The sequence below is a fragment of the Neltuma alba genome, unplaced genomic scaffold (assembly GCF_004799145.2).
Source record: "Neltuma alba isolate B1F8T4 unplaced genomic scaffold, ASM479914v2 tig00011538_pilon, whole genome shotgun sequence".
NCBI classification, from domain to species: domain Eukaryota; kingdom Viridiplantae; phylum Streptophyta; class Magnoliopsida; order Fabales; family Fabaceae; genus Neltuma; species Neltuma alba.
The window spans coordinates 89297-102868 of NW_021636200.1; the positions used below are offsets into that span (position 1 = coordinate 89297).

The 13572-nt window shown below is 34.9% G+C and overlaps 1 protein-coding gene across 1 annotated transcript in view; it reads right to left on the minus strand.

Moving 5' to 3' along the window:
* The window catches only part of LOC114714730 (protein transport protein SEC23), a 27878-nt gene continuing 14306 nt past the window's right edge, over positions 1 to 13572 (minus strand). Inside the window, exons 4-12 of the mRNA XM_028899502.1 lie at positions 12788 to 12930; positions 10910 to 10985; positions 10649 to 10824; positions 10468 to 10549; positions 9500 to 9577; positions 7808 to 7969; positions 7448 to 7711; positions 1478 to 1582; positions 1 to 372 (exon numbers count right to left, since the gene is read on the minus strand). Of these exons, the coding sequence (XP_028755335.1) occupies positions 232 to 372; positions 1478 to 1582; positions 7448 to 7711; positions 7808 to 7969; positions 9500 to 9577; positions 10468 to 10549; positions 10649 to 10824; positions 10910 to 10985; positions 12788 to 12930 (1227 nt within the window). The 3' untranslated portion in view covers positions 1 to 231. The remainder of the gene's footprint in view (positions 373 to 1477; positions 1583 to 7447; positions 7712 to 7807; positions 7970 to 9499; positions 9578 to 10467; positions 10550 to 10648; positions 10825 to 10909; positions 10986 to 12787; positions 12931 to 13572) is intronic.

A 13572-nucleotide genomic window follows, 5' to 3' on the forward strand; every position in this document is an offset into this window, starting at 1 on the left:
GAAATTAAAAGTACCATGTCATAAAATTATTTCTATAGAGACCAATGGACTACAATTCTAAATCTTTATGTATCGCCTCGCGTAATAATTCATCAACTATGTAGTGCATATAGTTTCAAATAATTAACTACAAGAGTCAGCACTAAAATTGGGGAGAAATCAAGTCAATGTACAAGAAGTCCAAAAGAAATTTTACAAAATTGAGAAAACTCCCTTTATATCTATAGATAATTATTGAACTACTAATCTTTTGAGATGATCCAAGAACACCTCAAAGCTAACATCATCCGTGAAAATAACATCCCCTCCAGGAACAGCAGCATCAGAATTGTAAGTAGCAGAAGGATTTAACTTTGCCAGGAGAAACCGAGCCTAAATAAATAGAATGCACACATCAACAATACACACCGCTTACAAACAAATGGCAACACAAAAAAGTAGAAACGGGAAAAAATGGATCCGAAAATAAAACTTTACTCCAGGTATTATATTCCTTCTACTTAATTGCCATTAATTGCTATATTTTAATATTTTTTATATTATTTAATTTTTTATTTTTTTTTCAAAATCAAGAACACAGATCTGATCGACAAAATTACTCTTCTTGTCCTACTTCTTATTCCGTTATGTAATTCTGCCCTATGGCAGGGTTTACTATTGGGGAAGTTCAAAAACCAGCCAGCACGGTTAAGGATTGGGGGAAGTTCCAAGATGCTGCCTTTAATAGCAAAGTATGTTGTCTAGAGGTCGATTCTTAGACAACCCTTCCCCTGCGGAAAGAACTTAAATCGGTTAAATTGTACAGTAATTTGCACTGAGAGCTTCTCCCTATTTTATAAAATCAAGTCTTCCCTTTCTGTACATGTGATGAGCATAAATGAGCATAAGACCAAGAAGAGAGCCCAATCTCAAAAAACTAGCCTATTGGGAAGGAGAGCCTCTTGAACTTATAAACCCCACAATACTTGTGAGATTTCTCAATGTGGGACTTATAACAGAACACCCCCCTCGAGAGCTGATGTCCCAAGCGGCTCCACTCTATGGCACTTCACTAGGTTTTCTTACCGATCAGAACCCTCCGTAGGTCGAATCTCAATGAAAGCATCAATGTGATGAGCATAAACCCAAGGGGAGAGTCCAAGCCCAAAAGACTAGCCTGTTGGAAGAGAGAATCCCTTGAACTTATAAACCCCACAATACTTGTGAGATTCCTCAATATGGGACTTATAACAGTACACTTTCCACAAGATGGAGTCTAGGAGTCTCAGCATCTCGTCAAGGACCATAGCAAGGTAGTCAATATAGACGCGGACAGGATAAACATGTTCTAGACAGAATGGCAAACAGCAAAAGGTGAAATATACCAAGTCATAACAAGGAGGACCGCTACAGCAAGAAGTAGAAACAACCAAAGCTTTTCCATATATGGAGTTTCAAATATTTCACATTAAACTAAGGGGAAGGAAAAGAAACTAACCTGAGAGCCATACTGATCACAAACAACCAGGCGAGGTACAGGAAATCTTTCCTTTATTATCAAATCTGCATCGTCATGAGGTGTTTGAAGTAACTGAGCAAATGCCTGCAAAATATAAAGACTATGCTTAATTAAATGGATTCAAATATATAGTATATATTACTAATGCATTTTCAGCCCATGAAAAGACCCAGAGCAAGTGTCCAAAAGTCAGTTTCAATTATCAAGCATTGATGGGTGCATGCCATTTGATGGAGTTACTTTTTGAGACATTAATTGGGCTATAAATTGGTAAATGAAGACTCTCTAATCAGTAGTCGCATTACGGCTCGGCCCGCATGTTTTGGCTCATACATGAACTATTAATTTCATGTTGGGATCAGGGCATTAGATTTGTTACATTTTAATCTTAATGCTCAGCGAATAGCACTGTCGCCTAAATCCTATTGGGAATTGCAAAGATGCCTTAATGATCTGCTTTAAAATATCTAGCAATCTACTCATGAATTTTCATGGCAAGAGTGTGCTATTGATTAATACTATATACCAATATACCAACTATCACAAGCCAACAACACATCTGTGACGATCTCAAACTAGACCAAGTTGCCTGTCATGCCAAATAGATTAAAATTAAATTATGAGTATAGCAATTATCAATCCAAAATAATACTTTCAATCTGGGGGAAAAGCTATAATACAGGCCAACAAAACAATCCAAAATAATGCTTTAATGCTTTTTCTTTTTTTTTTTTGGGGGGGGGGGGTTTGGAATTAATACAGGGCAACAAAAAAGGTGAGTTAGAATTCTTCGAAAACACCATTAGAAAAATCCAGAGACTACTTCACACAACATGATATTTTCATTTATTATTACTTATTTTATTTTTATTTAGTTTGATCATACATAGTGTTTCTTGCTGTGTGAAATAGCAGTGATGCATATAGGAAACAATTAAGAAACTGTATCTAGACAAATCATATACTAATCTAGCTTTAAAATAGATAGGATCAGATCCTAATCTCTTAAAACAAATATATATTAAATATAATAGAATCAAAGATTAATTAAATAAAGCACACTCGACTGGTTTATTAGGCTGATGCCCCTCTAAAATATAGTTTGACTATTTATTTTCTGTTATAATAGGATAGTTATATTTATAATCTTTCGAAAGTTCATTCAAACCACTCAAATAGGATTGGCTTGGATTTATCCTCTATGTTTCAGCCGTTTATCTTCCTTGGTTGATATAGAATTTATCACTCAGTAGCTAGAGAATTTGAGTCTCTCTTTTATGTTCTACAAATGTGCTTCTATGCCATTCAATAAAATTAGTTCAGACAAAATTGACCCCTGAATTTCTACATGGTTATTAGAGCCTTGTCGGAAAGGAGTTAAAATATGGGACAACTACGGCCACCTCCATCAAAGGACGAAGCCTCTCAAGAAACAGTAGTGCAAACCAACAAAACAAAAGCCTTGCACGGAGAACGAGACTAAAAATGTTGCATATACAAGAAAAACTGAAATTGCTACACAGATCAGCAGAAATGTCTCTCTAAGGGGTTGTCTGATATGTAGAATGAAATGGAATTAAATGAAAAATAATTTTGCAAATAAAATATGCCCCTCGGGATGTTGAATAAGACAATAGAAAGAAATAATAATAATTAGAGTAGAGTAATGATAACATGGACATAATATGTCCCATATCAGTTTTTGAGCAAGAAAAGGAAATCCCTTTCCCTTATCCACACCAATCACTACATGATCTTTGCTTAGCTTGAAAGGCAGTGCAGAAAAATGCCATCAGAAAATGTTCAACTGTGTTTCACAACATGTGATATTCCCATCCATTATTATATTTATATTCAATATCAACATAAAATTTAAAATCTACAGCAGGCTATAATATTCACAGTGAACAGTATAGCTCATTCATTTAAGTCTGTGAAACACAACGGAGCCACACCTAGTAATTATCATTTCTTTTCATGTGGCTTACCCATTTTTCTTATTTTCCTGTGATGATAGAACGGTATTATATTATGATTTTTCTTCTTTTGAGGAAGTGGAAGACATAGGCAGTGATTGTAACTAGCGGGAAGCCAGACAGTAACATTGTTCAAGTCAAAAAAGGTGGTTGAATGAGGTAGGAACGGATTTGCTGAGCAAGCTGGAAAAGAGTTGAAGAAAGTAGAACCCATTGAAGCAGGAAGATGTGCTTCACAAAAACCAAAGTAGAAGAACGTTTTAAGATTTTCAGAAAGAAAGTCCTCCCGTGGAGGCTAAAATAATGTGCTATTAAAATGCTGCACTATATGTGGTTGAGAAAAGCACAGAAAAATGCAATCAGAAAATGTTCAATTGTTCTTCAGAACATGTGATATTTCCATTTAATAATGTATTAATAATAATCAATATTAATATAAATGCAAAATTCAAAATTTAAAACAAGCCATACCAGTGCTACTCATTCTTCACATTACGCATAATGCAAGAGAGGAGCACCTAGTAATTTATTATTCCTTTCACATAGTTTGATCTAATTCACTTTTCTCACTTATTTTTCTGTTAGGATAGGAAAATGTAATATTTTGAAAGTCTGTGTTGTCTGTTTAGAGAGGATTGGCTTGGATGCATGTCTTAAGCAATTCATTTTCCTTTGTTTAAATAGGGTTTCGGAAGAATGACACATAAGAACCATGGAAGGAAATTAATAATTTAAAGGACTGATATGTAAATATAATAAAAGCAGGTAGTTAGTGTTGGTTAATACTACTTCCGGTCCTTAATATAAGACCCTGTTTGACTTTTATTTTGATCCTAAATATAAGACCCCAATTCACTTTGTCTGTCATATTTATATATTTTTTTCCAAAGTAACCCCTCTAACAATGATAGTTCTAGTCAATACACTTGATTAGCAAAGATATTCTAGGAAAGACAACACCTATTTAGGACAAATAACTAACTCAACTTACTTCCTTAATCTCTTCAAATTAGTCAACTGGCTCTTATAATTAGGACCGGAGGTAGTAAGTCCTTAAGCCTATAAATAAGGGGACTGGTTAAGTTGTAATTAGACTTGTGAATGGCTTAAGTGAATGGAATAAGTCTTCCCTTCCCTCTCTCTCATCTCCCTTTCTGTCTCTCCTAATTCTCTCATTCTCTTTCTACCTCTTGCTCTCTCAAACAGAATAATAATTCTGTAACAGTGGCATCAAAGCCGACCATCCTTGGCCCTCCCACTGCGATTCCCATGTCAATGGTCATTACTCACTTATAGAAATGGCAGTGAGGCGTGGATGAATGAGTTCGGCTGTAGCACCTTCAACTCCAAGGAGCTATAGCAGACTTCAGTAATACATTTGACTCCCTCTCTGCCACACTTGATTTACCAAAATATTATCTTGTTGTTTAGACCAAGAACCATGTGTGAAGCCCAATCATTGGCAAGAATGCAAGAGATATTCTTGCAGGGCAAACCGAACAAAAAAGGGAGGTCTTGAAAAATCAAGAAGACAACCTGGCTACTCAAGAAAAAATTGGGTCTTGTTTGACCACCACCCAAGAGGAATGCGACAGTGATTTCAAGGTTATGTCTAAGGCAGAATGCAAAGAAGTAGGTGCAAGCATGTGCAAGGAAGCTTCCTTTCCCTTTGATTCTTCTGAAGTTGGTAATGGAGGACTCATGAAGGCTACCTAGTGCATCATCAAATAGGGGCAAGAAAATGCTGAGAAGACCCAAGAAGCTACAAGCATCAAAGATGTTCACAAGGCACATAGACCAAAGGTTCCTTTGGCTATACCTCCAGAGTCTCGAATGCGTTAAAGCATAGAAAGGTTGCGAAGATGACTTTGAGCGGAGTTAAGGTCACGATGCGTGGGCTTCGCTCGCGGTTGTTAAGGACTCAAGGCTCGGTTTCTTCAATTGACCCTGTTCTACCTAGGAATAGTACGAAAATTACACTAGGGGTTAGTGACTTTTCAAACTTCGACTTCCTTCAAAATTTTCAAGGTGGGGTCGCGCAGTATATCTTCAAGCTTGGTGCCATCCCCAACTGCTTCTACTTTCTTGACACCAGCAGTAATTGTCCACTCCATGCGGCTAAGTCCTCTTTCTTCATCATTCTCCGTGTTTCAATTCATTAACCAAAGATTTTGCAAGGATACATGCGTGTTTCAAGAAGTGTTGAACTGGTTATGTGGCATGCTAAAATACAATTTGAAAAGTCAAATCTCCCTTCATAGTTGGCAAGAATTTTCTTTTCGCGGCAGAATTCCTTTGGCAAAACCAAATGGGTATATGGGCTTTGGAAGTTGCAGTAAAGACAAGAGCCCAATAACATTGCAATTAGGTCTCGTAAATTCAGTGGTTATTCATTGGGCAAACTGCTGCAAGGATGGGTCCAATTCTTCATTGTTTGCCCGCAAGAATACCAGTTCAAGAATGGTTTAAGGGGGAATTAATCAAAATGCTCCAAGGCTCTGGTCTGGCATGAATTTCTGCACTTGACCATTGAGAGCAAGAGTCTTGTGGGGGAGTGTTAGAAATCTCAGCCCTAATATCTCTCTGCTAACTGTTGCAAAATCTCTCCTATTTATGGTTCCTAATATCACGGACAGATCTTGGAGGATATGATTCCTCCCTGTATTTATTAGCCTTAAATATTTTTTATTACCCCTGATTGTAAACGATAGCACTCAGTAGCCTATTTAACTACTGGGTTTCTTATCAGTAATACAATGAATCATTCAGAATCTTCTCTCCCAACCTTCAATTCTATTATATTCAACAGGAAGGGGTATTGATATGTAAATATAATAAAAAGCAAGGAGTTAGTGTTATTTAATAAGTCCTCAAGCCTATAAATAAGGGGACTGGTTAAGTACTAATCAGACATGCGAATGGCTTAAATGAATGGAATAAGTTTTCCCTTGTCTCTCTCGTCTCCCTCTCTATCTCCCCTAATTCTCCCATTCTCCTTCTTTCTGCCTCTTTCTCTCTCATACAGAATAATAATTCTGTAACAAGGACCAAGAATCTTTAAAATTTCATTGAAAGACGAGTGTTTTTAAGAAAGTAAAGGACCAAAAAAGTCCTTGCGTAGTTGACCCATAGCTCAGCTGCAAATAGTAGAAGATTATTTTCAATTCATGGAAGCTCAGCTGCAAATCTTGGAAGATAAATTGCAAATGAGTTATAAATTATGGAAGCTCAATTGCAAATATCAGAAGCTGGGTTATAAATGAATGGAAGAAGATAGTCGCTAATGAGTTATAAATTGTAAATCAGATCTAAACACTTGAAGAATTTAATCAGTTGATCTTCCAGCTTTCAAAATTGAGTCTTTTGTTTTTATAATAAAGCTTTTGGGATTCAAATGATTTACAAAGCTTTCTTGCAATCAAACTTCTACAGTTTGCAATTGAGCAATGAGTCAATCGCACAAGGGCATTTGTCTATTTACTTCTTTTTTAAGACCAAGGTCCTCTTTGTAATTTTAAAAATTCATGGTCATTTATAATAATTAATCTCCTTCCATGGTCCCTTTGTGTCATTCTCCCTAGGATTCATCACTCGGTTACTTGAGAGTCTCCATCATCTATTAATATATATCAGTTCTATTCAATAAAATAAGTTCAAAGAAAAACTCTAAATCCTGAATTTCAATAAAAACTACACAAATATGTATAGTTTTTATTGAAATTCAGCTTAGGGCTTTTATTAAAAGGATTGGTCTTTCAGCTTATGCTTCCTTGATGTGTAGGGTCTACTTTGGGTGCTTATCATGGTCATGAGATCTGGAATTTAATCTAGATTGTTCAGAATTGTGATGTGTATTGATGAGCATCATGACGTGTAATTTCTGTGTTAGTAGGACTATCTTATTCCAACACAGTAAGCCCAGAATGTAAGAAAATGAAATACACATGATCAAGTTAAACATGTCCAAGAATACCTGATGTTCAGGTTGATGATGATATCCACCTTTTCGCCATTGAGCAATGGTTGAACCATGGAAAATAACAACAGTAAAGAAAGAATCCAAAAGCAGGATCCTGTCTGCTGCAATGGCGGCAACATCAAGAAGAGCAGGTTCTGGACCTGATTGGAATGAATATGAAATCAAAGAAGGCTGAACCATCACAATAGAATTGGCAACATTCTCACGATTCAGTATCATTCGGAAATATGCAGTTTCATCAGGGCTATTGTTGAAAACCTGTAACATATATGAAAAAGGAAAATGAAAATATTAAACACAATTGAAACACAGTATATAATTGAAGCCAACATCAGCAAAAACAAAAATGAATACCTGAACAAACTGAGAGCGCCGCAAGTGAAACAAAAACTGGGGGAATATTGCCAACCTGGGAGACAAACTGAAAGATGATAAAGAGTCTTTCTGGTAATCACCAAACCGGGAACATAAATTTATCAATGCTTTATCCAGCCATCTGATAGGATCAAATTCAGCCTGAATACAAATTACCATAATGTCAAAAGTTGGAAAAAATGCAAAATCTATAGAATTCACATAAAAAGATCATTTTAATGTGCAGGGAAAGAGCCCAAAGAAAATTTGCACAACCGTGGATAAGCAAGAACACTCAGTGTCCTCTGATTGCTGATGTCAAAACTTCAGCCCCAAGAGCTTTCATGAAAAGGAGCATATCAAAGAGCATAATAAAACTATGGATCTTCACTTAAAAGATTAAGCTTTGAGCCAAGCACACAAATGGCCCAAGTTTATAGATCAGAAATAGCTCCTGAAACGGTAATGGTAGATTTGAAGAGCTAAGCAGGTAGTGGATTGTATTTTGCAATTACAAATGACAATGGTAATTGTTGGAGAATCTCGATGCATTAAATGCTATCATAATCTGATTTTGATTCTAAGATTAATGTCTGATCCTATGTCTAATGATTTGATATGTTATGTTTCTGTTTATTTTTATTTAATAACTGGCCATGATTTAAGGGATTGAGCCACAGGCTTGTGGTGTGCCTCACTCTAGACAAGTCAATACAGAGATGACGAATGAGCAAAAAGGAAAGGAATGATATTAAGAATCAATTGAGCTAAATCAATTGAAACTGCTGTATTCCTCTCATGTTTGCAAAACTTGTATCCCATTTGTTAAATGGTCCTAATGAATAATCTGAGTTCATAACTACCTTCGACCTTAATATAAGAGCTTGATAACTAATTTGAAAATATTAAGAAAATTAGTTAAGCTAGTTATTTGTCATAAATGTGTGTTGGACTCCCTAAATAATCTATTTAATCACATGCATTCAAATACCTCTTGATGGAACCCTTACAATCTATAGGGATATTTTGGAAAAAATGGGAGACAAAGTGGATTGAGGTCTTATATTTAGGACCAACCCCCAACTAGCTCTTATATTAAGAACCAAAGGTAGTATTACTTAGTTGTTCACTTTATACATACATAGGGATTTCAATATCTCAAGATAATCTAGGAAAAAACCTAAATGATAAAAAAAAATTGATAAATCTAATCTAATACATTCAAATAATAAATTATTAAACTAAATAACTACTGGGCCCTCTATATGGGCTTTAGATTCCTACTTCTAACAGGTGCCATAAATGTACGTGCTGCAATTGGGGTCTATGCCTGCCCACAAGTTAGGAAATAATTGTTGAAACTTGGAACCAACGTCTAAAGAGCAAAAACTCAATTCTGAATAATGAATGTTAAAAAAGAAAATAAAGATTGTCACAATTGGTCAAGTGAAGCTCAGAACACTATGCCTAATGTTTCATTTACATTTGCGCTTTATAGTCCAATCACACAGTTGGTCCTTATTACTTGGACTTTCAACTCCACTCCACCAATGAAAAAGTGAGTGCATACTCAACGGCAATCAGTTCACTCAGATAGAAATCACGTGCTATACTCACACAGAGATAAATGATCCATAAGAGAAACGTATCAGAAAAACAACCAAAATTCAAGGTGCAAACTTCAGTGCTCACCTCTGTTTCCATTTTGAAAGAGACTTGGCGTGCCATAACAATTACAGCTGCTTCTTGGTCGAACCCAGCAATCAATTCCTAAACATTATAAACAAAGATGTTATGGCAACTTTCAAGAACGTTTTCGTTGCTAACTTCTGTTGTTAAAAATCTTACTACCAATTAGCAACAAATTGTTTCCTTCACTAAGAATTTTGCAACAGAATTTTTCCATCACTAAAATTAGTGACTGAAAGAGAATTATCGATGGAATTGAATTTGGTTGCTAATTCCGTGATCATAACCTGTTCTTTTTTTTTTTTTTTCTTTTGTAATGGTAAAACTGGATTAAAATTTTCTTCTAGATTTGTGTCTAGTCCTATATTGATAAGTTTATGAATACTTCTGTGTGGTTTTGTCTTGTGTTTTTCTACCTAATCATGTGATATGTGGATAACATCTGATAAGATATAACTGTAGTTAAATTATGGCTTATAGTGTTTCATTTAAAAATTACTTATTTGATTGACTACATTAATTTGTCATTTTGTTTTTTGGATGTGGATAACAAGTTTTATGTTTTTTTTTTTTTCAAATGATTTTTTGAAATAATTATCCAAACAACTTTTTTGGTTTTTTTTCCCCAAAACTTGTTCTACAAAGCAATTTTATAAAATTTTTCGAAGAACCAAAAAGAAAAAAAGCCCTAATTTTTTTTTTCTTTTTGCCTTAGTTCCGGTTGTAAAAGACTAAGTTTATCAGAGCTATGAAAAGCCAGAAATTATCAGTATCTAATACATATTAAAATCAGAGTTCAGCAAGTGGGGGAACGGGTTGGGGAGGAAAGGTGAGAAAAAATTACACTGCCTAATTCCTGGGACTAAATGAAAAACTGTTATAACTAAGCATGTTCAACAGAATTTCTGTCATCAATAGAAATCAAAGGAAATAGACATAATAAATCAAAGGATTGCAGCAGTAAATCTTGCCTGTATGCTTCCTGCACCAGCAACCCATCTCCTGGAAAGGGTTGTAACTCGAAATCTCATTTGCCCAGTGGTATTCTGATAACTGAATCAAAATATCTGTATTGAGTGAGAAATATTTCATCTATGCAATCATAACTGAAGATAGATTACACAGAAGGGTTCTCTGGGATGGAGTTCATACTAGGTCATGAATTGGAAGTAAAATTGATTGCTTGTAGACTGAACTGTAGCATCAAGACTTTCCTTCCTCACAATGTTGAAAAACAGACACAACGATGTTGATTTATCAAGGCCACACATCTTCCATGCATTAGTACCACCCTGACCAACAACAACATCTGAGCACAATGGACTTTTCTGCATACACAAACATGTAATTAACTGAATTAACTGATTGATCATGTAAACAATTCGTATCAAGGAATGAAGGTTCAAGATATACCTTTTCAAGAGATGCACAAGGACCGATAAGACCTTCAACTTTAATATCCTTAGAGCAGTTTAGCTCAAATATTCCACTGCAATACAAAGATAAAATAAGGGAGGAACTTCAAAGGGGGAAACAGGATGATCAGCCCCACAAACATTAAGTTAGAATTAGATACTAACATCATTAGATTCAGCTTCAGGGAAAGACATGTTGTCATCGAAAAAGCATTCCCATTTAATAATCAATCATGATTTTTAAGAAGAAACAGATATGAAATCAAAGTTTAACTTCATGATATCAGACATTCAACTGGCAAAAGAATATCCCATCATTTTTCTATGTACAATTAATGGAATTAAAGCAGAGATGTTATAACAAATCATTTCAAAATAAATAGGGCACTTAGTCATGCACATGGATACAAAATCAACCTTTAGTAGTTACTTGTAAATATCTTAACATTATGCTCCTAACTTTCGACAGCTCTCCTATGTTGGTATGAACCCTTACCTTTAGTAATAAGTCGCCGATCTATTCATTTATACTAGGGCACATTTGGTTCACAAAATGGAATTAAGTACAACAGGAAGTAGAGTGAAAAAAGTAATTTTGTAAATGACAGATATCTTTTATATCCTTGAATTATGTTTGAATCAAAAAACTAACAAGAGACAATGACGGTTAAGTAATGAGAAATGCCTTTAGAAGTGATATTATATGAGCCTCCTAGGCATCATAACATTATGCTTCTAACTTCTGACAACTGTCCTATGTTGGCATGAACCCCTACCTTTAGTAATAAGTCATCCATCTATTCATTTATGGAAGGGCCCATTTGGTTCAAAAAATGGAATTAAGTAAAACAGGAAGTAGAATGAAAAAAGTAATTTTGTACATGACAGATATCTTTTATATCCTTGAATTAATTTTGAATAAAACCCAAAAAAAAAAAAAAAAACTAAAAAGAACCGACAATCACTACCAAGTAACAACAAATGCCTTTAGAAGTACCATTATATGAGCCTCCTAGACTAGACAATTGTTAATTTTTAAATGTGTCAAAAGAGTTTAGAAGGGAGTACTAAAAAGCTATATAGGTGGATCTCTCTGAATTGGATTTGAAGTTTAACTTTATTTAGAATTTCAACCTTCTATTTTCTACAGAGTATAAGAGTTCACGAGATTTTGGGAGTGTTAGTCATCCTTTGCCATTACTTTCAAGAATTTCTCTCGCAGCTAATCTCCATGTTCTGAGGATAATAAATAAGAAGACAGAGAGGGACTGCCACACCAAGAAGAATGTGTGTGCCGCCTTTCATATTCACCATATTTCTATTATTAGTATCAAGAAGTTTATGATAATGAATAACTTTAATTATGAGCTAATGCATGAATCAACAAGGATGACTATCTAACAAGAAATTCGATAATATATGGAAGTTACTACAAACATAGAAGAGACATTGTCTGAAACTTATGCTATCTAAAATATAAGCAATACAGTCCAAATGGAAGGTTTTGGAAAAGTTCCCTTTCCTACTATTATTAAAAAATTTACTCACATCCTCCTCAAAACTGGAAGATCCCCAAAGTCAATCATGAGTCATATTGATATCTAATGAGATTTATTAGAAAGCGTTTCCTTAATTTTTCATCATTACATGTCAAATTTCAACACAGCAAAGACACACACACACACATGTATATATGTGTACATATATATATAACAGAGACCTACTTGGAATGTCTGAAAGCATATAAAAAATCATGAAGGTTATACTAAACGAAATTCATCAGTATCTATGCACGAACCAACGAGTCTGAATTTTCCAATTCATAAAAAAACAAAACAAAGTATGTTCATATAAAATGAGAAACATAAGGACATACTTTGATGATAGCCCTAAATCAAAGTCACCAGATTGAAAAACATGTTTAAGTGAGTCCTTGAACACCAAATGGCCAAAACTTTCAGCTAGGACAACAAGACCTCCAGTCCTTTCAACTGCTATTTTGAGTTCAGCAATGCCCACCTGGTTAAGCAAGTAGATGAAAAAAAGAACATTACTTCAAAATAAATAGATTTAAAAGAAAGATTTTTATCCAAAAAGTAAAAGCTGAAACTAAGGGCAATTTGGCTTTGAACATATTTGAAATCAAGCAGGGCCAACACAGTGGATTGGGCCAGTATTGATAGCTATAATAAAAACACCATTCTTCAATAAGAAAATACAATATCCTAAGAAAACCCATTTTACATCTTTTGGGGTCTATTTTCTCACGTATGGTTACTCAGCATAAGCAAAGCATGTGAATCCAAATACTTAGACTGTAACAAAAATATTCCCAAAACATTTACAATGAACCAAACATGGGAATGTCTAGTTACTCCCCCCACCCAAAAAAAACCCCAGGCACCTGGGAGGGAATAAAAGGCTGTGGGAAAACCATATGGGAAGAGACACTTAGATCCTTTTGTTATACAATTGCACCAAAATCCCACAACCTAAAGGAGGATCAGAGAAAAACCTAAAAGTTTAATATCCTACACCAATCTGGCAAGCCAATTGGCATATTCATCGGCTTCCCTATAAACATGATAAAAAACAACATTCTAGTTGCTTGCTGCATAACTCCAAGTATCCTCGATCAGGTACTTCAATAAATGCATTAGT